This window comes from Pseudopipra pipra, chromosome 6, assembly GCF_036250125.1.
Source record: "Pseudopipra pipra isolate bDixPip1 chromosome 6, bDixPip1.hap1, whole genome shotgun sequence".
NCBI lineage: Eukaryota > Metazoa > Chordata > Aves > Passeriformes > Pipridae > Pseudopipra > Pseudopipra pipra.
The window spans coordinates 51,233,289-51,258,400 of record NC_087554.1 but is presented as its reverse complement, the minus strand read 5'-3'; the positions used below and the strand labels follow the sequence as shown (position 1 = coordinate 51,258,400).

Sequence of the window (25,112 nt, the reverse complement as noted above, 5' to 3'; positions counted from 1 at the left end):
GAACTTGACTGCTCTCAAAAACCTTGTCCTGAAAACAGAACTAAGCAGCAATGACTTGTCCTGAATTTCTACAGAGTCTGAATGATCAAAGATCTGTTGAAGTTTTATTCACCCACTGTTTCAGTGTTTAGACTGGGCTGATACTCCACAAAGACAAAAAAAAATCCCAGGCCTCCAGAAAGGAGGGAATTGCTTCATTCAGAGAGACACTAATTCTTTCCAACCTTCTTTTCTAACCTTTCCAACCTTCTTGTTGGAAAGGTTATAAAAGTCTCACTAGTTTGGATAGTGCTTCATTAATTATCAGGATTAATCTACCACTAAAATTTAATGCAGAAAATCAACAGTCATCATGTAATTTCATTGATTCCTTCAGAGAAACGTGGAGAAAGAAATACAGATACTTACAGGTAGTAAGACCTGGAAGAACTTATGACAGGATTAAAAACTTTCTAGTGCATCCTATGACAGTGCTGGTGACAGTAAATTGGGTAGTAAACGAATATCAAAGTCAGAGGTGATGATTAGCAAGTGTACATGGAATTGGGACTTTCTGGAGACAAGTGTCTGTGGAGCAGATATTCTAAAATCCCTCTTTCCCATCCACCCACCAAATGTTCCCTACCCTTTCTCCTGACAAATGCCTCCTTTAGACATTGGGATGTCACCAGGAACAGGGGAAGAAAGATCACATCTGCAGCATATCTGGTGCATAGTTAACATAGTTAATTGGCAATGCTCACAAAATCTATTCTAAGGTATGTAGTTATGCAAGTCTGATAGTCTTTTGTGGTCTGATGGCTTAACTAACTTGCCAGCAGATCATATACTAGAAACATGTCACTGCTTGTGATACAACAGCAGGTGTGTTCTTGCCCATTACGGGAATGCACCTACTAGGGCAGAGTATGAAATTTAGCAGTTCGGACAAAGATATCATCTTCAGGTTGTAACAAAGGAGACAAAAGAATCAAAATCTCTTAGTAGACATTCGTTGTCTTTATTTATGAACAACCTATTCAATGAATGTTGTTCTGCAGTGAAAGCTCCTCTTTTTGAATGGGCAGCCATTCCTAAGACAGAAAATGGTGCCATTCCCTTTGCCACCAGAGGTTCAGATCCGTGTTTGACCGGTGTTCTACCAAAATGATCAGCTGTTGGGCACTTCTCTAAAGAAATCTTGCAGGTAGAAATAAAACATGCAATTTTAAGCTGGACACTCCAGTGCTTGCTGCTGACCTATATGGGCTATCCATGCATTCAGGAAGGTTTCCTTAGAATAAAAAAGATCCCAGTGGAATGTGATATGATATACGAAATGCTTTGTCCACCTTTCAATCTAGATACTTAAGAATTCAAGAGGTAATTAGGGGCTTATAATCAATGCTGTGTCTCCCTTGGGGAATATTAATACATTAAGAAACTCAAGCACTCCTGAGAAACCATACCAAGATTATACATATACACAGAAAACTATCATGCTTATGAAGTAAAAGAATACTCTGGTGGCTAAACATCATAGAACTGGATAAAACTTTTTTCCAGACGAAATTGCTTCCTCGGTACATTTCATTCCCAGTTTGATGGTCTTTCAGAAAAACTAATGGGATTGTTGAAGGCAACATGATAATGTGGAAACAGTGAACTGTAGGCTTCTCTGATGAGTTGTCAGATGTTTCTGTAGAAGTAGAGGGAAAATTAATAGAAGAGGAAGAACAATGTCTGTAGAAGCTATAAATATCTGAGGAGATGTTACAGTGGAAAAAAAGGAATTAAAGGTGAGAGTTTAGGGGAGAGTGGAAAGGAAATACTTGTCTACTAATTGTGTTCCCTTGAAAGCTGCATGTAATATAACAGCCCCTGCCAAGCTGTGAAACCCAGTTGACCTACAGTGATTTCGTGGGTCCCCCAGTACCTGTGCAGGTACTCAGACTTCTGGTTCAGGGCTTTGAACATTACAAGTGTGACTCTTATTAGAAGAGTGCAGCAAATAGGATTGTCTGCACTGGAAGAGGGAAGACATCAGAAGAACAGGACTGAAGGAGACAGCTGAAGGAAAGCCCCAAGGCAGATGGCTCTGTCTTGCTTTTGCCAAGCATATATAATGAAGAGGAAGCAGCAAGGCAATGACTGTTGTAGGAAAGGACCACACCTTGAATCATCAGCCTTGGGCAAGAAGCAGAGAGCCAGTCCAGAACAGCAATCCCTATTCCTCAGCTATAATCACAAGGGTCTGCTGTGCCCTGGCCTACTCCAGTGCCTGCCAGAGCCCCAGGTCTGCTATGAGGCTCCCCTCATTTTCAGTGCTTTTCAGGGCAACAGGAATTTCAAAGCTAATAATTAGTCTAATGAGGCTAAACAATTAGTCTAATAACTACTTGTTAAATAATCAAAAAATCCCCTGAAATGCAGAAGGAAGATGCATTTTGCTGTGAAGTAAGCAAAATAACTAATAAAAGGAAATTCATTTTACCACAGGTACTCAACTTCCCACAGTCTAGTACACCAGGTATTACACAGAGGGGTAGGAAGACAACCACCTCTTGAAAGAGCTTATAAAAAAGACAGTATGCAAAAAACTGTGAAGAATACATCAAAAACACAAATACATTTCAATATATTTATCTCTCACTCCTGCGGTCCCTCATTCCCTTGGTCACCCTTAGTTAATCAAGGAATGTCAAGTTCAAGCCCAAGTTCCATGGTTTAGCTTAACAGTTACTGTGTTGTAGTGTGCAATTAATTTCACTTATAAAATACTCATTCCTTGTTAGGGCCTCTCTTGCAATTTTACTTCTAATTCAAATCTTTAAGGATAATTCAGCAGCGTGCTTAACAGCCAAAAATATCATTATCTTCCTTGCAGGCAAAAGGTACACTTTTAGAAATCATGAATTTGATTTTCAGAGATACTGGTTACCCATAGGTCTTACTGGCTTCCAACAATATTTTAGGAACTACTACCTCTGAAAGGTCAGGCTTTCCATACAAACAACTGGAATCCATCCCCAAAACAGAATAGTTTCCATGCAGAGAAACAAAGTATGCTGGAAAGATTTAGAGAAAACCTTGGGCTGTGCTTTTACCAGAAATGGATGAAAAATTTTAAAACTGTTTTTAGGAGGGCTTTGACGTGAGGAAGGGAAACAAGCAATCTGTGAGACAACTCGCTGCTACACATGAACCAGTTCATGTATAAAAATAATAAAGGCAAAAATTGTTGCCAGTCTCCAAAGAGGTATATCAGGTGATACCTGGTCTGGATAAGAGATGAATTTCAAATGCTGCCTCCTTCCATATTTGACCACACTGATTAAAAAACTGCAAAGACTAGAAATTACTGATGATCAGCTGTCAGCGATAGAAGGAACCATTCAGATATTTTCAGCATCACCTTGTCTGCTAAATATGGTGCTGTTTACTATCTACTTTCTGCTATGGTTATCACCAAGCATTATTAGAAGTGAGTTAGGGATTGCACGTTTGCACATTCCAAAGGAAACAGCTCCACAATGAGAGATTAGTGAGAATGTAAGAATAAAGGCATTATTTTTTTTCTATAGATATATCTGTTTTCAGATAGGAATTCCTTGTCAAAGGAATTCAGTTTATTACTTACACTATTTTTTGTTCAGGTTTAGCAGCAGATAGACAAAATTAGCTGGAGGATTACTTACATTCAAGTAGATCCAGTGTTCCACTCCTCTCCTGGCAGAAAGAGAAAGGAAAGTACCTTCAGGTTTTCAAGACACAGATCGTGTATTTCTTGTGGTATGAAGCAATTTCTTTTAACATTAAGCTGTGCTATTCACCAATTCCCAGAACTGCATGTTAGAGTTTGCATTCTGAACAAAGCTAAGTACCTTCCCTTCCAGGGCTCTTTTGTCTTTTCAATGCATCCTCCTTGGTTGTATTTCATGTTATTGTGTTCTCACTGCTTCTGTATAAATGAACATATTAATCCTTAATTTTCTGTGTTTCTTGCTTCATTTGCCAAGGAAGTATTTTTCTTCGCTCAGAAGCTTCAGATGCAGATTACCACTGTGCCAGCTTCTTCCTGTCTGGAGTGGTCTGGCAAAAGGAATTAGTTCAGGAAAGTTCATTAAAAATTATATTTTCTTGTCACTTCTACTGTACTTCACAGCTGTCTCATTGTGTTCTCATCAGTTTTCTTTTGAGTATACTTATGAAAGCCCATCACAGCAGCTAAGGTCTGCAGGGTTGGAAAGCTGACCTTCTAAGACAAGGGGTAAAAATATGGGAGGCAAGCTTTCTCCCATCAAATGACAGTTCCTCCACAACTCTTTTACCCTTTGGGGTACCCTTGAGAGAATGCAAAACCTCAATTTTGACTTGTTGCAGCATTCACAATGGTAAAGAAAAAGCTGTCAGGATTCACTTGTCAGCAGCTTAGGCAGCTACGGAATTTGAGTTCCATTTGACAACACTTCAGGTATTTGTACGCAGTAGAACTAATGCAAGGGCATTAAAATCTGGCATGGAAGACTACATGAGCAGAGTATGCACCAGTCTGGAAGAAAATAGGTTTTGGTTGGGATAAGAAACACAGACAACTAGAAAGTACAAGTGAAACCCTCTTGTGACTTCATATTTAAAAACATGGTACATCCACACAGAGAAAATTAGTCCATTTGTAGCACCCAGCTAGAGCTGTCGCATTTTTCTAAACTCTGGAATGGTGCTATAGCGGTATCATCCACAGAGATTAAGGCCTAAAATGAAGCAAAGAATTCACGGAATCGCATTTCTAAATCTTCAGCTGCTGAATCTTGAAAGTACCAGTGAAGAAAACTGAAATGCATGTGAGTTAGCATACAGTTGCATAAAGCTGTCCATGAGATTCCCAAATAGGACTCTAGGACTTTCCAAAGAAGTTGATAACACTACATCTGCTTTCTCTCTGCCTATGAGACAGGACATGATGAAAATCAGTCTTGAGGTAGACAAAACAGATTCCTTTTCCCTCTGAGTACCACATCATTGCAAAGAGCCCAGCACCCCCAAAACATCATGGGAGGCAAAGGAATTGGCACTTATTGCCACAGAGATTTTACAGTTTGATGTTACAGTGCACCTATAAGCCACTCATGTTCAATGAGCACCAGCTCTGTGTCTCATTTTACATGGAACTGTTACATTCTGTAAACTCTAATTTAGATGGCTCACTATATATGTTAGTAAAAGAATCTATATACTGGTTATTCAGACACAATCTGGGGTTTGCCTCACACCTCCGACGACAAAGTTACTGATACTCACCTATCATCACCTATGCAGGGCACTGCAAACTACACTTGAAACATCTCATCAGCAACTAGTAGACTGTCCATTAAAGCTGTAGCAGTATTAATATCTGATGTCTTCACAACAGTAAAGATTTTTTTTAAAGCAGGAAAGTCAGAAAAAGACATTATTAGTCACACTATGAACCAAAGGCTGTTAATCTCCTGTCTACACCTTAAGAAAGAAAAGAGGAGAAAAATCTAATTTAAACAAATGCTACTAGTGATAAAAAAATTCAGACTGGTGCTACATTAAATTACTCGGGAGGCTGAGGTATCCAGCCATGGTCTTCAGTAAAAAAAGAAAATTATAGGGTCTATCAATTAGAGAAGCAGTGCTCTGAGCCTATGTGCTGGCATGCTTACAGTTTTTTTAATGTCTGGCAGGATGTTTTACAAACTAAACTCAGCAAGATGACAATTCCACCAGAAGGTGCTTCAGATGGTTTTGCTAATAATTTTGATCAGCTGAAATGGAGAAAAACATCACTTTGTTTATTTGGCTTTTCCAGAACCTGTCAAATCTGAGCAGAACCATTAATTGCCCCCTTCTGCATCTCCCCCTGCCATCTCTCCCACCTTCTTCCAGAAAAGACACATTTCAATTTATTAATTTTTTCTACAATTATTCTGCATAATCAGCCTTTGTTCCCAAAAGAAATCTTGGTCATTCTTCGTGACTTCTTTTGGTAGAAGGAAGTGCTGTTTCTTGAGAATATTCATTGGAAGCTGGTACTGCTACTGCTGCAAAGATGTAAGCGCTAACCACCATATATTGGCTTTTGTTTTAATAGGCTTTTAACCAACTTTGTTAATGGACTGAATGCAATTTAGATATGGAACTTGGCTAAAATGTAGCTTCAATTGGCTATTAAAATTTAAGAGCCAACTAAGATAGCTAATTACAAAAAAGCTCCAGTGATAATGCTAAGCAGAATTAGTAATAGCAAATGACAGTCTGTCTAGTCTTATTCCCAAAGGGAAAGAAACTCTTAACTGAGAAGTCAACCAGACAACGTGCAGAAAACCTAATTGCATTACTGGTATTATGGGATCCCAAATCTGGCAGCTCACTGGGACAAAACAGTGAGAAAAGTCTGTCAAACTATTCAGGAAAGCAACTGACCCCCTTCTTAATGCTAACCGCAGAAAGTACTGGGAATTATGCTATTATTTGATATTAATTTATTGGGGAATAATCCTGTAAAAATTATCAAATCAGCACCACCTAGAAAATATCTTATACCCATCCTGAATTTGATTCTCTCACCAGATAATTTAAATTAGGGGAAAAATATAAACAATCTGTCTGCAAAATGTTCAAGCACTAAAAGAAGCATTCTGAGCTTCATTATCAATATCCTCATTACAGCATCAGCTGAAGTGCCGACTAGTTCTCCTGTGAAGATTTATCATGTATGGTGGCCACTTTGAAACATAGGTAGCGGAGTCTTTAACATTCCCTGCTCAAGTGTCTCCCTGCTGTGCCTGTAAATGTCAGTCCAGTTTTTTCACGGCTGCGCGCACAGATTAGAAACAGCAGGAAAGCTTGGGAGTATGACTACAATACTAGTAAGGACACTTGTCTTCATGGCACTGCTCAAGTGATTCTTGGAATGCAGGACCCTGCTGTTTTCTAATATTTACACACAACTGGAGTCATCAAGAGCAGTAAATGCAGTCTAAAGGCAGCTTTGCCTCTTTTGTGTTACGGGCTTTACTTTCAAACAGGGATGTCAACAAAATCCTACTACACCCTCCACCTCTCATAAAGTGGTGTATTTCCCCATCAGTGCTCTGCAAAGCAGCAAAAACATGTGTGTGCAAGCACACACTGTATGCCATACATACGGCAGCACTGCGGGTGTTATCACAGCCTTCCCCTGGCTCCTCCTGACCATCCCACGCTTTAAACACCACAGCAGTTACAGCAGTAACTTGCCTTGTAGTTTTGCAGTGTCTTGTGAGCAGAGACAAGCCCTAAAACAACATTCGCCTAGAATGGAAAGGACCTTTTTTCTTCACAGAACACTTGCCAGGACATCTTTTTCCAGGACATTTTTGAGGTGGAAGGAGGTAGGGGTGGCTTATGAAATTTGCACCTCAAAACATTCTTTTCAGATATCCTGAAATGTCTGTGTTTGTTGCATTTGGCTTTGGTAGTGTCAAAATAAAACATGCTCCTTGAAAACGAGGAAAGTAAAGAAAGGAAGTTTACTGGTAAATAAGTTACTAAAAAAATAAAATGTCAAACAACTGAAGTACAAAAGAAGACATTAACTTTGAGTATGTGACAAGCAAGGGAATATAATATGCCTTCCTGACAATAGCTATTCAGAATAGTGTAACATACTTTCTGAACAAAATGATTAAACGAAGTCATTTAAAATGATAGTTTGATTCGAGGAGTTTTAAATATGCGAGAGGCTTTAGCAGCCCTACTTTTACATCTGAAACAAAGAGAATGCTTAAAAGTTGTCAGCTACACTTTGCTAATACCCCAGGAAAACGAGTTTGTGTAGCAGTCAACAGAAAAGAGAAAGGACCTTTTAAATATGGTATTCCAGTTTTATTTCAAAAAAATTGATTCCCTTGTTACAAAACATATTCATTCAACATTTCATGCTAAAACATACTTATTCTAGTGAGTAGCTACCCAGACATTATACAATCAAGCAAGCTGGACATCCACACAAATACAATGTTCATTGGCTCATATGGATTCCTTTTGGTTTACCAAACTTTCATAAAGTAGTCTCCCTGATAAGAATGATGCTCATGCCTTAATTATGTGCATTTTGCAGTATCTAAATTAAAAGTAGCGGTATTTCACACAAATTCAACACTATTTTTTGACTTACAACTCTCAAGACTCAAAGCTAAGCAAGGAAGTACTTTCACAAAAGATATGGAAGATTATATGCTCCTCAACTATTAAAAAAGGTAAACCATTATGTTGTTATGAGAAGCAGATGTGAGTCAATATTTCATTGGAACTAGACACTGTGCAAAGTTCTTCACAGTTACAACTTTTCTAGCCTTTTCACTAATATAAAAAGAAAACCTGAGGGGGCTGTTGAGAATAAGCATTGGTTTTTGGTTGGTTCTTTTCTTTGCCCTGGGCCCTGTGTCTGGTCTATTTCTTTCCAGAGAAACTCTGAATAATTAGAAAAGTGATACGAACACAAATAGTATGCAAAAAAATCACTAAAATTCACTACCTGTCTTCCAAAGAATTGTTTAAATGCTTTTTATACAAACTAGAATGGAAGGATGTGATGTCTGCTTTACGTTCTGTTTTTTATTCAAACACTTGAGAAACATTTAAAAGATATTTCTGCTGTTTCACGCTTCATCTCAGTGTACCTCTAAGTGACCTCCAATAAGACTTTACTCAAAACTAGGAGAAATCAGATGCAACACTGCTGTTCCCCATATAGTACCCGTAATGAAACTATTAAATAAGGCTTTATCTCTACATTATAAAGCAGGAAAAAAGCACTTTCTTTTAGTTTGCCTTTAAGACAAGAATTCATTATATAAAGAATAAAAATGCATCCCCACTTCAAAAGTTGGCAAAATTTTGCATTAGTATTTAACTATACATAAATTATGCAAATATTTTAATAAAACATTTATTCTTCAAAAACAGGTACAAACAGCAGTCCATGTTTTTACAGGATTCATCATTTAAAAAGGAAAGAAAAAGATTCCAGTGCTACAAAAAAAACCCAACCAGAAATGAGCCACAGAGCAACTTAATTTGTCACTCCATCTATTATTTACTTCTGGACTCTCTTTCTGGTTGCTGTGCTTTTCTTGGATTTTGGTGAGGTCATCTTCCGGGTTCTGGTAGCTACTGCATCTGCAATTCAAACAAAACAAAAATACAGACCTTTTGTTAAATAAAATGGCAAAAACAGATCACAAGAAAATACTTTTAGCCTTTAAGAGGATAGATCAACTCATATCATTCATTGAACTTTGAGTGGGGGGATGGGGAACAAAACATGGACATAGAAGAATCTACAGCTATTATCTTCTCCTGAAAAACGTTGTACACTTCAACTTCTCCAAGAGTAGCCTTACATGGAGTTGAGCCACTTTTTTAGCTCACCTTCACCAAAAGAATCAGATCCTTCTCAAAATCTAAACCCCTCCTTCCTCTCCACGTGGCAACTTTTAGTTCTATAATGTCTTCCAGTACTAAGCCATTTTTAGTGCTCTTTGGACCTTGTGCTAAGGTGACCCAGCTCATAACCTGGTATCATAGTTTAACCCCAGACAGCAACTACCTACCACGCAGAGTTCATTCACTCACTCCCCCTACCCTCCCTCCCAGTGGGATGGGGAGGAGAATCAGAAAAAGGAAAAAAACCCATGGATTGAAATAGGAAGGGTCTAATAATTCAAATAAAGTAAAATGTAATAATAAAAGTAAAAAGAGAGGCATTACCACACACACAAAAAAACCCCAGCCTATGAATGATACACAACACAGTTGCTCACCACTCACTGATCAATGCCCAGCTCACCCCCCAGCAGCTATCGGACCTCCTGGCCAACTCCCCCAGTTTCTATACAGGGCATGACGTTCTGTGCTGTGGAATATCCCTTTGGCCAGTTTGGATCAGCTGTCCTGGCTGTGCTCCCTCCCAGCTTCTTGTGCAGCTCCTCACTGGCAGAGCATGGGAAACTGAGAAGTCCTTTACTTAGGGTAAGCACTGCTCAGCAACAACTAAAACATCTGTGTTATCAACATTATTCTCATACTGAATCCAAAACACAGCACTGTAACAGCTACAAGGAAGAAAATTATCTCAGTTGTAAACCATTTGTTTTGGTCTGGTATTCTCGTAGTTTAGTGAGGTGTGGCATCTTCAAGCATTCTGAATGAAGCTTATAGAAGGGGAGGTGGAAGGCACACAGGTGAAAAAAAGGAAGATTTTTGTTTGGCAATATCAAGCTGTTAAATCAGCTCAGCTATCAGTGTAACTTTACCTACAGATTCAAGCTACTACTTGACAATATTTTATTAACAAAGGTAAGACTCCTAGTAAACCTGGCAAGCAGGTTGTTCAAAGAGACCATATCTAAAAGCAATAACAAAAATGTGCCTGATCTTTGATTCTTTCTTGCCCACTAGCAGGGGAAAGGAAGAAAACAAAACACTACAGCTCATTTCTGTGAATCACATTTAACTGTAGTCACTTTGACAAAAAATATTATATATAATAAAAATCCCTACCTTTTTACAAATACAGTAACGATGAAATGTTTTTCATCTCCTAGTCTTGTTTTGGGGGTTTTTTAACACTTTTTTTAATCCTAAATTTTTTCTTGAAGACAGCATGCCTAACTACTTCAGTTCTTGCTTGCAAAATTATACGTAATTTCACCATTCCTGTCAACTGTACAGGCAAAAGAGAAAGGTAGAATTGAGCTTCATGGAAGTCCTTAAGACAGAAGCTGTTTGCTTAAGACAACAGCCTTTGAGCAGTATGAGTCACTGATCATTCAACCTCAATGAGTAAACTTGGGGAAAGCAAGGAGGCAGAGAACAATGCAAACCAAACAATTTCTATGAAACCCAGCAGTACTGTGTATAGTTTTGGGCTCTATCCTTCAAGAAAGCTCTGAGAAAAATGGAGAACAAAATGGTTTCAAGCTTTTTAACAAAAACAATAAACCAGTTTTTTAACAGAAACAAACAAAAAATTTAACTAGTTTATCTGAAGAAGGTACCAAAAAGTGGAAGAGAGATGTGATGTGCAAAGGATTGCTGCATAAAATGAGAGTTATTTAGCTATTTTCACATCCATAGTGTCTAGGACAACTACTAAGCTTAAGGAAAATTCGTATTAGGTACCACAAACATCTAGAGAAAAGAATCTGCCTTATCAAATCCTTTGTAGTAGTAAGGAGAGTTAAGTATTACAAGTGGTATTGACCAGGGATGTTTTAGAATTTTAATCAGAGGTTTTAAGACAAAATTTTGGTATGTGTCAAGATTAACACCAATATAAATTGATTAGACTGGTATATAGATGTCCCATCTCATCTCGTCTTCTAATGCTCCATACACCATTTTAGAAACACACATAAGTCTTACAACTAAGAGAAATACAACTGTGCTCGAGTGAAAAAAATGAAAGTTTCTATAAAATAACAGAGGTTTCTCTGGTAAAACCAGAGTCCTACATTTCCCACTTAGCTGCCTTCTTTAATAGAAAGGAGGACAGTGAGAGATTCTGAACATGAAAACACAGCTACCAAGCAGATGAAATAGGTATGATTTAGGTGTTAATGGTGACTTTTAAGGTACATTATAGGTCAGAATATCTGAAAACAGAACCACACACAGATTTTAGACTCTAGGCAAACATCAGGTAAGTGAAAAATATCTAATAGCAGGCACGCTGGAGGTTAGCAACTGCATCACTTGCATACGCTGAATTTACACCTGACAAAGGGTGAGTACATGCCAGTCTCTGGCTAATGCCTGAAGAGTTCCAGCAATTGTCTGTGCAAGCTCTTAAATTAGACTTATAATAATCACCATTAAACAACAGAGCTAACATCTTTGGCCCTGAAAAAAGCCCAAGTGGTTTAGTACATTTTTCAGACATTACGAGGTTTCCTTTCTCAAAAAAAACTCTAAACCTAATGTCTGTGCACACATGTGCATAACCTTATACACACATTTTGCTATATGTTTAACCCTTTAAGAAACAAAGGTCAGTAAATCTGGAGTGGTGGGACATGTGGTGGAGAGTTCTCAAGTGGTTTCTGGAAGAGATGTTCTCAGACTAGACTCCACACACTTGAAGCTTAATCATCATTTCTGTATCGACACCCAGTGTGCCACAGCGGGACAGTCTTATGACAGGACTGACATTTCTTTAATGCTGGCAACTTCATGCCAAATATGATGAATTGCCATAGTTAACCTAAAAAGAGATGAAGTAGGAATGAGAGGGCCACTGACCTAACACAGCTGTCTCTAGTCTACTAGATGTGACCTTGCATATGCCACTATATCAGATCTCAGTGCAATAAATCAATCCCAAGAATAATTTGTTACTAATTTAAGGAATTAAATATGGACTCATGATTTCCAAAGCAGATAAATTTAGGACTGCCAGTTACTCAAAATTCTTCCACTGACCACAGTATCCCTTTTCTCTTGCAAAATGTGCTTCAGTTATATATTTCAGCTGTCTTTGTTCATATCAAATAACCAAGTCATCTTGCTAGATGGCTCTCTGGGAGATATTTTCCTTCAACTGCCCCTTAGAAGGCTTCTACAATCATGAAACTGAAAAGGGAAACAAGAGAATGGAATTGCTATTTACATATGGAAGGACTAAGGAAAAAAAATATTTCCAGTATTGGAAGCTGAAAGACTACACTCAGTAACCAGCTGCAAACATCAAATGGGAATTTAAGCCAGGCTGCAGCATTTAAGGAGAGTTAACCACCATTCTCAAAGCAGTTTGAGCAGCTTGAAGATGGTGCCAATGAAGATCTACCTTTCCTTCAAGAAGATGAGATAAGGAAGAGAATGAAGTCTTTGGACAAGCTCTTTCCGAACTCAGCCAGGGAACCCCTGCATAACTGAGAAAAACTTATAACACTTCTCAAACAAGAATTTTTCAGGACTCTGAAGGCTGCTGAAGAAATTGCAAGGGTGACAAATAGTAGTTTTGGTTAGCTGATGTGTTCTCTTATCTCAGCAGTTCTTTTTCTACAAAAAATTCAGAAATATGACTCAGGAAAAAAGAACAAAGGGACTGGAAGAAAGCAAATATGGACTTGAATTCCAAGGAATATATGATTGTGGGGTGGGAATGAGAGAGAAAAAAGTCTGTAAATTTATGGGATGGGTACTTTAGGTACTCTGTTCTTCCAAGTCCTCTCTTTCCTGCAACAAATATTCTCATACGGAATATTCTCATATTCTCATATGGAAAAACATCAGAACACAAGAGTGTATTATCTGATGACTTTATGCCTGTGTATTTCTTACAGATAACATCAAATCTGTGAGTGTTCTTTAAAAAATTTGAATATAAAATTATTCCAGATGAAATTGAAACTGGTTTACTTCTATTTGAAAAAATTGCTTTACTGAAGACATTCCAAAACACAATTGTACACACATAATATAAATAAGCAGTTCCATGCAGAATGTGTCTAAAACTAGTCCTCCTCTTTTTGCAGGAGGAAAAAAGTTTAATTCAAATATATTACTTGCAATCGTGAAAAAGGTTAGTTCCCTGTAAAATTCTGAGTCACTGTAGTACAGTTTTTCTTTCCTGTAGAAAAATTTCACTTGCAAATTATATATCTGAGTTTGAATTGCAATACTTGTTCAGCATACTGCAATACATCTTCAGGTCACAGGAAAACAACACAAAAAGCAGACATCACTTTTTTTCTTAAATTACTTAGTTCTACATGTAAAGTCATTATACAAAACCTTACTCATGGAAAATACTCTTCAGAAGGTGTTTTGTTTTAATTTAATACTTTTTACAGCATCAAACACAACAAAGTCCCATGAAGTGTAACAAGGAACTTCAATTATTTACATTTTAAATGTGTTTATGTGCTCGAAATGGTCTGAAGATATTAAACAGAAATAAGTTTAAAATATAATGGTAGACTAAGTACAAAACTGTGTTCCAAGCAGACACAGGAGCACACAGGAACACTCCCATATTTTACATCTTGGACATTAATTTTATCTCTTTATTAAGATAAGTGGAACATGTTCAAGATGCTTCTCACTGAATTTGTCACTTGCAAATTGCCAAGAAAAACTATTATTCGGGAAGAACCACAAAGATAAGTTAAATCTAAACCAAATATATTTTCTTTCCTAACCGTAATATTTAAGAATCTTTATACTTAAAAGTACCCTCTACCATACCTTTTCTAATTTAAATAGCTTTTAAAGATTCTCAGACAATCTTGGGGAAGGCCATAAAAAGGCAGATCACATATTGTGTTTGAATATACTTAATGAAAAATACAGAAGTGAGTTTGTCACTATTGCAGGCAACCAAAAGCAGTATTTCTCTGCTTTAAAACCCAAATGTTCTTGTTAATTTCTAGGTACAACATCACAGCATGTGCTTTTAACCAGATCATGTAACTCTTCTACTAGAACATTTAACATGCAACATTCCTGACACAGGTAAGGGAAGGCTAAGAACAGGACAGATCTTTCAGTGATTAGACACAGAGATGGATACCCAGTCTTAAGACTAATACCTACTTACTCCTGGATTCTGTTACAGATCCTAGGTAATACCAAATCCTTCACAAGAAGGAAAGATGAATAACACAATTAGAACTATTGTGCAGTACAGATTTTGCAGAAAAAAAATTTTTTTAGGGTATAAGATTATGAGGTTAAAAAATCTACCTAGAATGTGGGCACTGGTATGGAGTAGAAAGACAAGTATCAACTGGTACCATAAACAAGCTCAAAAAACAACATGATTTGCTTTGTCCTAAAGCTTGACAACAAGGCCAATAATTGTCTAAATATAAAAATTCCCCAAAGTGAAGATTTAATCCAACATTAAGTGATAAATCTTGCTTTAATAAAGAAAAAAAGATTTAAGACAATAACCCAGATACTGATTTATGCAAAGCCATGCAATGTAAATAAACATAAAGCTAAGTACCTATTAATTGAGAAATACTATTAAACTTTCATTGGGAATGCCTTCTAACCAATCCATCAGTATGATTGTTTTCAGATTGGAACTGTTCACTTAGTTCTTTATTTATACTGCAGGAGTAACCAAAAACCCCAGTTAAGGTCTAGACGTGGTAGATACTATCCAGCAATACAGACATGCAGGATTCCTAGCCCTAGTAGTATTGACTACTCAAAAGTACATTTAAAAAAACAGTACTTTTATTGCCATATCTACTTCAGCATTTCTCTTTTTACTGTCCTAATTAATAAACCCTAAAACTGTCCTAAAAACTCACAATAGAAAATGAAAAAGGCTATTCTAAAAAAATTCTGTATTGCTATAATCCAATCTACATTTACCCCAAGATCAAAAAAAAAATCTGCCAGGGGTAGATGTTTTATTTCTGTTATAGCTTTCAACCTAGGATTATTCAAAAATTCTCAGAAAACTCTTGTTTTTCCAGAATTTGTGTGATTTTTCACTGAAGATGCCTATACTATCTACCTATTCCAACAAACTAATCAAAAATAAGCATATTAATCCTATTAATGTTATGCACTACACCCCTGCACAAGCGTTGGTGCATACATACAGTGTATGTCAAAATTTGGTGTTCTGCTTTAACAGTACCATCACTTATAAGCCTGTGTATTTTCTGTGTATTTTACTACCGTACATGAAGGCAGCTAATACTGCAAATGGAGCTGTAACAGAGTGGTAAAAAAACTTCTTGTCTTCTGACAGAATTGTTCCTAGTGAAGACACATTGGCTAATATCATCCATTATTGCAACATCATCCATATTACTTTCTAAAGGATACCCTGTAAAACTTCACCTTTCAGGAAAGCCCATGGGTTGCAGTTATCACAGGAAAAAAAAAAATAGAAAAAGCTGATAACATGTTAATATAAATAAAAATCAATTTAAGAATTCCACCAAATTTTGTGCAACTTATTTCAGAAGTACAGCAGAACTTGTTTCTCAAGGGCTTTCTGAAATTGTGTTTCTTTTAAAAAGAAGAGTGACTTGACAGCTCTAGAAACACTAGTGGCTGACACGACTGGAAGGCCTTCAATGACCTCATCTGATGTGGCCGCTCTTATGCTGAGAACAACCAGGGAGAGCTGACGGCAGAAGTAAGAATTTCCAGATGTCTGTCCTTTCTCAGTGCCATTCTTTCTTCCTCCTCCACCAAGTCTGATGGCTCCCCAGCCCCAGCAGATTTAATCACTGGCAGAGTCCCTGTAGCCACTGAGCATCCTGGAGTACTCCAAGTGCTGCACAGCTGATCAGGATCTTTTGGGGACAACTAATCTTTTGGACTGGATTAGAAAAACTGCATAGTCAGATATAGTTAACACTGATGAGATGAACAGCAAGAGGCTGCACAGCTCCTCTTGCCACTCCTTGAGATGTTGTTTGAATATCTGAAGAGTAATCCCTATCCCACCATATTTATCCCCCTTAGAAAACAGATAAAATAGAATTTCAAGAACTTTTAAAATGTTCCTGTATGACTAAACTTTAAATTCTACAACTAAGAAGTACCAAGAAAATACCCGTTTTACTGGAATTCAGAATCTTTTTTAGTCACAGGATTAATCACGTAATGGAGAAACAAGTCCATGATAACAAAAAACTAGTCAGCTGTAAGCATTTCTATAATGATCAGCTGTTTTCAAATTATCAAAAGCATCAAAATCAGAAGATTATGAAACAGTTGCCCTTTCCTTTAACACAAGTTTATGAATCATGTAATAGGTGGTAAAGTTTTTAATTCCAAATTTGGAGAGAACCGAATGGATAAATACATGTATCACATTTCACCTGAAATCATTTGATATACTCCCCCCACTTGGTATTCATTAAATTGAGTAATATAAAAAGGTGAAATTAGAACCATTTCACCTCTAACTCTACTGAATTGGCAAGAAGAGGCTTTTTTAATTCAAGCTTATGTTGAAAATATATACAGCCTCCCCAGTATCTTTACTGTGGAAAAAACTCAGCATTTACAAAAAGCTGATGCTACCACTTGGATTGCAATTCCTCGAGTTCTTTTTCATCTCTTTCTATGAGAATTGCAACCTACAATCTCAGGAAAAAAGTATATAATGTATTATATAGAATGAAAGTATGTTCTGCACACGTGTATTAAATCACAAACAGAAAATAGTCAGCTGCATTAAATATTTTGTTAAAAAGTCTTGAATAACATCTAAAATGTTATTCAAAAAAAACCTATAAATGTCAGCATAATATAATTGTATTGCCTTGAAAGAAAATATAATCCAATTAACACTTTTTCAGCCACTGACAGACTAGAGAATTCATAATAAATTGAAGTCAACAATTCAAAAGACTTTCAAGTAAGAGAAATAGTCACTGGTTTTAATGATTAGAATTCTATAATATGAACAGCTGAAAACAAACAAAGTAGTGTCACTTGGTGAAATAACATGAGCTTCATTCCTTATACTTTGTACCATACAGTTGGAGTAAATATACTATGGTAAATCCATACCTTATCAATATTACTACTGTGTTTGAAAGGTTACAGTTTCCCATCCTGCCAGACTCCTTCACCAAACCCTTTTTAAACTAGCAGATTTGTTTTAGGGTAGATTTCAGCTACTGCTTTATTATTTTTAGACTACTTGACCACAGACAACATCTGGTATTTTACTTGAAAGTATGAATCAAAAATTCTTTAGGAAAAATATCTTTGCAATTACTTGAAACCAGTTCAGATCTACATGAAGGCATTAGAAAGTTAGATCCAGAAACCTGTTTAATTGGACACCCACCACAGCTTACCCTACACAGATCTACTGAAGATTTCTGATCTCGGATTTTCAATAATCCTACTTTGTCTGTCCATGACTTTTTCCAGACAACACTAAAACTATGCCAAATTATGTGGAAATAATAGCTTCAGCATTTTCTATCCTTATAGAAAATTTCCTTTCCTCGACTTCAAACACGCTTGCTTTTGGAAGCTGCTGCTGCTAGCCCTTGGCTTTAACACGCTGTGATGAGGAATCCTGAAGAGTCAGCATTTTCTAGCAATGAACTGGACAAGATGAAATGACAGAAATGAGAATGGAGCAGAGAATGAACAATGGCAAAAGAACACAGTTCAGTGACCAATTTTTATCACCAAGCAATTCTACCAGCTTTAGGCAGCATGTAAGTGGAGCATAATCCTTTCTCACACAAAGTTTAAATATTTCAACATTATTAGAGTTAATCTAGAAAGAAATTATGAAAGATCAAAAGCACTTGAACTGCTACAAGTAAATGGTTCTACTGGGTATTTTGTGGCCATGTGGCTGAGTTTTGGTAAGCTAAGGCTGGCTACAGAGGTAGTCTCTGTGGGAAGACACCAGCTGCTGTCCTGTGTTCGACACAGCCCTTTCCAGCTGGCTCCAAAACAAACACACTGTAGGCCAACGCTGAGCCAAATTTGTTTGTGGTACCTCTGTGAAAACATTTAAGAAAAGTAAAAAAACCACTTGACAGGCAGATAGGGAGTAGCTTTGCAGGGAAGAGAGTGAGAAACAGCAGAGGGAACACCAAAGTCAGAGGAGGCGGTGGTACTCCACTGCACCAGAGCAGATATTGCCTGCAGCTCATGAAGGATCCAGGATGGAGCTCCTGCAACTCATGGGAGAGCCCACATTGGAGAAAATGGGTATTTCCTGAAGAAACAGAGCCACTTTCTTTTTTTTTTCCCCTGAAGGACTGCAGTCCAAAAGAGAGAGCTCACACTGGAGCAGGGAGAAAATGTAAGGAGGAAGGAGAAGCAGAGAGAAAACGCTATGTAGTGAGTGACCACAGCACACTTCCCCTCTATGTCCCCTGCACTGAACAGGGAGATTGGTAGACGAGTTTAGAGTAAAGTAGTTAAGTTAACCCTGGGGGAAGGAAAGGTGTTTTCCTAATGTTTGGTTTTGTTGTTACCCAAATTTATTTTAATTTGTGATATATTAAATTTATTTCCCCCAAGTTGAGTCTGTTTTACCCACAACAGTAAAGAGTTATAAATTTTCCCATCTTTGTTTTAACTCATGAGTTTTCTCATTCTATTTTCTCCCTTTGTCCCACTGAGGAGGGGAGTGAGTAGCTATGTGGGAGTCTGGCCCTTAGCCAAGGTATCCTGCCACACCAGTACATGTGACTGTCAGAACAATCTTTTGACTTACTAGAAGAAGTAGCTTTCTTTTTTTTTGGACTTCCTGTATCTTCCATATCTGCCTCAGTGCTCTCACTGGCTGCAGCTGCTGCCTTTCTTCTTTTCTGAAGAAAAAAAAAATAAGAAAAAAAGTAATTGAACTCAAGAGCAGGAAAGACCATACAAGTAGAAAAAATCTTCTCTTCACAAGATATTCCCTAATTTTAAGTATTATTTCTTCATATATTATAAAATGTCTCCAGTCACAGAGAAAATTTATTCGTATATTAACACAAGAATCCTAGTACTAAGCAATACACAATTTAAAAGGACAGTTCCCCTATCTGCACATCACTTTAGGAGTCAAAATTTTAATGGATGAAAACATGAGTCTTTATGATCAAAACCTAGTTTTTTTAATTTTACATTGAATCACTGTTACAAAGGAGCAAACTGAAAAATCTTAAAGAACACACGAAAACATTTTACATTAAGTTCATAATGCCTCCTTTTTTAAAAGCAATTACACCTCATTAAATTCAAGTTTATCTGGATCTGGTTTCGTAAGGATTTCTTTGCACAGCTTAAAAGTAGCTCATACCCACTGACAGTACATTATTTTTTTTTTCTAATAGCAACTGTGCAGTCTGTTCCAAAGAGAGGTACTTGGGAAATCTGAACTCTTTTCAAGATACATTATCTTAAAACCTCTAAATGGATAGAACTCTTATTATCTGTGTATTACAATTAATCTTGCTGTTGCAAAGTATTTTTAAAGTGGTTATTGAAAATTATTGTTTTAAAGCCATGATTTTTGCAAAGGATGAGTTGACCTGTATCAGACACAGATGAAAAGTTATGAATACAGAAGAGTTTACCTTCTCTTTTTTTTTTTAGGGTTTTTTTTTAATTGTGTAAGACTAGAGCTTTACTAATACAGCTTTAAACGCGGCTACAACTTCACACAGCTCACGAGAGAAGGGGACAGTGCATTACATCTTTCCTTTCCAAAGTGTTGCTTCATGATTACCATCTAAACCCTGCTGGGCTGAACAGATTGGTTCGATAATTACATACAATAACTGCAGTGGGCAGGTAACCCTCAGCTGGCACAGGGCAGCTCCCCTGTGAGAACTTCCATATGCAAACTGCACTGATGGAGTGCATTAGGTACATCTTTCCTGCCGGTGCACAGGCCTGATTACCGCCAGCCAAGACTCCAAGGTTAGCATGTCAGCAGATTTGTGATGCATTAGGCAGGAATAAACACAGACACTTTTGTTCATTCTGACCAAAATTAAGGAGGACTATTTCAGCACTGCACTGCTTTTATATGAGAGATAATGCATTCCTCCCAATTGTACTAGGAAACATTTTAAATGCTCATCAGAAAAACAGATATTCAATACATGCTACACAAAAGCAAAATACATTTATCTTGTTTCCAAGCTTATTTAATAAAAAGTGGTTTCTTAATCTTGATGCAGGTGAATTACATAGCAGTAGAAATCAGGCAGCATTCATCTGACAAAAGCAGCACCTGCACATCTGAACCATTAGAAGGAACCAAAAATCAGTAAGACCTATATTTTTCCAGGTTACTCTCAATATTTCCCAGCAACTCTTCAGCACTGAACAACAGCAAGATGTGCTCCTTGCACTAAATAATTTAGTCAAGAGCTCAAAATACTTCCTTTAACTCCCAGTACTGCTAGCTTCTTGTTTTGCTAGAACTATTATAGAATACCACACACAAACCAACATGCATTTACAGAAGAAAAAAAGAACAAAAAACAAAAAACCTTGAGCAGAACGGTAGACTGTTTTTCATTTACTTTCACATCTGGGAAAACTTGAGTCATGATATAGAAAATAAAATGCTAACTTTTAATAAAGCAGACATCTGTGTATTTTACCCAGATAACATACTGAGATTGCAAAACAACCATCCTTATATGCAACATATAATGCCCACCATGGTTCAATTATCTATACAAGCTGAAAGCACAGGAGAATCCTACATTCTAAGAATGTATTTACACAGAAGCTAGAAATATTGTCTCCTAGCTATGAAACAGCACAACTTCAGAACACCAAATATAACTGATTTAAGAAAATACGGTAGATTGCACTAAAGAAGTGAAGAGTGGGTGTGTTAAGACCTGTCGTGACTAAAAGGTCAGTAGAGCCAAAATGTCACAGACATTCCGTATTAGAGGTCACAATCTTTTCAAAGATAGATGCCAGACTGTATTTTTCTTTGCCAGACTGTATTTTTCTTTTCCAAAGTAGACATTAAGCATATCAAAAGAAATCCAGCACAAACTGTCTTCCTGTTCTATTAGACTCTCCTTAATATCTGATACCCTCTGGAAGAAAATCGAGTAGCATGAGTTCCCAAAGATATATTCTGGAAGGGGAGACATCCTGCTGAAGATCCTTTTTTCATTCATTCTTGAAGAAAAGTGAAAAATTCAGCCCAGAAAGGACTGAAACAATCTATTCTTCTATCCTAGCCTATACCACTGCTGTTACAAGGCCTACAAAATCCTACATAGAAGGAAGAGTCATATGTTCCAGTGCTTGATCGAAAGCAAGAAGGTATGTCAACCTGATGTCCATCAATCTTATTCTGTCTGGTCACTCCAGCAGTTGCTGGCATGAAGTAGCATGAAGTCCACTGAAACAGGAAGCAGATCACTGAAAAAACTTACTCAAACAGGCCAGTAACACTCATTGTTTCATCTAAATGCTTGAACTTATTTGTGACAACTGAGCAAGCTGACCATGCATATGGTTCCTCAGAGTAAGAAAAAAACCAAAAAAAAAACCAATGTAAAAACTAGCTCCTATATGATGCCAGCAGGTAAGAACCTATGAAAAAGTATTATCCCACCCTTTGGGAATGGTCTTGATTGATATTGGCTAAAGAAATAAGATTTTTGAAGTTTTATTCCACTGAAAATGTGCACCAGACATCTCTGCTGGACAAGGACATTAAAGGTCACAGATGTTGGCTCTGCAGCAGGCCAACTTATTCGGCAAAGAAACCAGCCAACCATTAAAAACAGATTATCTTTTTTCCCCAAAATACAGGTCTCAAGCCACGTCGAACCACAGGGGGAACAGAAGAACTTATGCTAATGAACTCTCCTTTGGGACAGACCTTTACATGCAGTTCAGTAGAAAATACTTGTATAGAGACCACAGCTGTACAGTTTTAGCCAAAATACTATTTACTGGGCAAAAAGAAGTAAGAAAAGCTGGATATACATCTTCAGACTTTAGAATCCTACAGCTTTTTTTCTTTTCTACTCTTTCTCCATCTTTAACACACTGCTGATTGTGTCAGTAAGCAGGCAACATTCTTGTACTATTACCCTGTATTCTCAGTTCCCTGGTTCATGCTAAAGGAACCAATAAACTACCCACCTGCTATTAACAAATGTAAATAAAGAACTGATAAATGCAGTTTGAAGTACGAGATAATATTTATTGTCCCATTATCTGACCAGATTATTGTTAGAAGCCATTTTAACATACACTTTCCCTAAAGCTTAAAAACTTCCTAATGCCATATTCAAATGGGAATTCAAATCCAGAGTTTAAGGCTTCTTGAATACAAAGAATAAAATACCCATGGCCTACGAACATAGTTAAGACTCAAAATTAACATATTAGATCATGGTAAATTCAATATGTGAATTCCAAAACCAAATACCTGGCATAAAATTGCATACTTAAAACTAAGCTTTGAACTAGTCACAGAAAGGAAACTAATACGAAACAAATACTAGACCAATTTTACCTTACATGTACTTTGATCCATCTGGAGTTTTACCAATTTAAAGAAATAAGTAAATTAGCCAAATGTTCATCTATTCAAATGTCATTATATTTAGATACACAAATGTTGTTGTCCAAGGCACTACCTATTATGAAAGTACACCTACAAATTTCATTCTGCATTAAGTTTTAATATCAATTAGTGAAGTTGAGTTAGAGAAATAATGCGTGTGACTAGGACTTAAACATTTCATTATTTAATTCTTTCCTACTGGACAAAGTCACGGCACCTAATTCCAACATCACTCTAACTTTTACTTAGCTTAACAAAATGCAATAAAAGCTGACAAGAATTTTTAGAGTAAAACCTTTTGTACAGGATTTGTTTGAAAGTCTCCATTCTCTGACAAGCCGAAGTCAAGTACTCCATCATCTTTTTGCCCAATGGCTTTGAGACCTTGCAGAAGTATTTCTCGGAAATGCTGATAAACAGGTTTCTCTTCATAGCTCAGTAGCTTCACCTTTTCCATATATTTGGCTATTTCATCTAAAGAAATGGCATCTCCAATTAATTTCTATTTGAAAACATTTTAATCATTCACTTTTACAACAAAAGAGACAGAAATTATGCATGCACTACTTATGCTATTTTTGAAATGTTTATTTATAAACTCCTAATAATTGTGTCTTTACTACAGCATGTTTTAGAAAAAAATTATGCCAAGGTTCGTTACCCAGTGATGACAGCATCACTGTTTTTCACCTGTTCATTGCAATGAAGAGTAAGTCATAAAAAAGTGTAATAGGCCAATCTTCACTAATGAATGCTTGTTTACATTGTATTTCTTACATCTGTATATAAAAATGTGGAAAAGTAAATTCAATGTTATCTCAGAACTTAATCAGTTCAAGGCTGAAACATACATTAAATAATTTATGAAACATTAGACCATTTTAAAAACAGGCAAGTCACACTTGACAGAGAAAACTTCTGATCACCAGGAATAGCTGGAAATAACTAAATATTAGGATACCAAGAAAGTGTATTTCAATAGACTTAGGGTTTGGGTTTTTTTAATGTACTCAGCAAATCACCAACGCCAAATAGGAACAATCTATACTTCAAGTTTGCAATACTTTTCAATTTTCACTCTAAAATTCAGTTGTGAAAAATCAATTTACACATTCCATGTTTGCGATTAATACTGTCCTGAGCCAGAAGCAACGCAGTGTCTGCAGTTCGTACAACTACACCCAAAAGGAAGAGCCTAAACTTCTCTTAAGCAACTTTCTAATTCATGCTACTGTTGTTCCTGACTGAAAGGAAGAAGAAAAATAGGTACAAACTTCAGTAAACAAGTATTTAAAAACAGCTCCTCTTACCTGGTTTATTTTTCTCAGGAAAGCATTTGTCCATTAAAACGGAAATATTATCTCTACATCTGAAAAACAAAATTATTCAAAACTACTGTTTCTATTGAATTTTTAGTCTTGCCCTATTCTGATAAACTTTCTAAGTACCCAGCTTGGGCCACTGTGAGACACAGGAAACACTACTACATAAATCTTTGGTATGACATATTATGGACATTTTTAGGTGTGCAGTACATTTGAGAACCTGACAAATGACAGATGGGCTACCTGAAATACAGTAAGTTTTTGTTCAACAGCTTTTGATTCTTATAAAAGTAAGCAAGTAGAAGACTGAAGAAAAAGAACCGGTCCATTTTAAACCCTCACATACCAATGCTTAGGAAGCCCAATGATGAATACTTGTTAATGAGACTGAAACTGCTGTGCTGGGACAGCTCCCTTCATATTAAATACCTGACACGAGAAGGTTGTTTGGGGCTGAGGGGAAGATGAAGGAATGTTAACAGTGAGGCTGTTTGGGGGACAAAATGAAAAATAATTTAAAAATCCCACAGTAGTAGTGCTCTAGGTGGAATGATGCTCAAAGACATTTAGGATTCCCCTTCAGCTTCCATCTCTGCCACTGACTTGAGCGTTTGGTGCTATAGCACTCATACTCCACACTTGTAAAGCAGGACTAATGGTTACCTGCATTCTGCTATGAGTGATTTTTGATGGCAGTATTCTAAAGTGACGATACTGGGGTGGAAAAATAAGCA

The 25,112-nt window shown here is 36.9% G+C and overlaps 1 protein-coding gene across 5 annotated transcripts in view; it reads right to left on the bottom strand.

The window, feature by feature from the left end:
• Nucleotides 1–7,850: 7,850 nt before the first annotated feature.
• Nucleotides 7,851–25,112, bottom strand: part of VRK1 (VRK serine/threonine kinase 1) — a 54,539-nt gene continuing 37,277 nt past the window's right edge. For 4 of the 5 annotated variants that reach the window (XM_064659113.1, XM_064659109.1, XM_064659111.1 and 1 more), the window contains 4 exons: nt 24,364–24,422; nt 23,349–23,527; nt 19,226–19,319; nt 7,851–9,168 (listed from right to left, as the gene is read on the bottom strand). In XM_064659113.1, the coding sequence (XP_064515183.1) occupies nt 9,086–9,168; nt 19,226–19,319; nt 23,349–23,527; nt 24,364–24,422 (415 nt within the window). In that variant the 3' untranslated portion in view covers nt 7,851–9,085. Of the gene's footprint in view, nt 9,169–17,241; nt 18,094–19,225; nt 19,320–23,348; nt 23,528–24,363; nt 24,423–25,112 lie in introns of those variants that run through there. The other variant, XM_064659110.1, reaches the window with a different exon arrangement.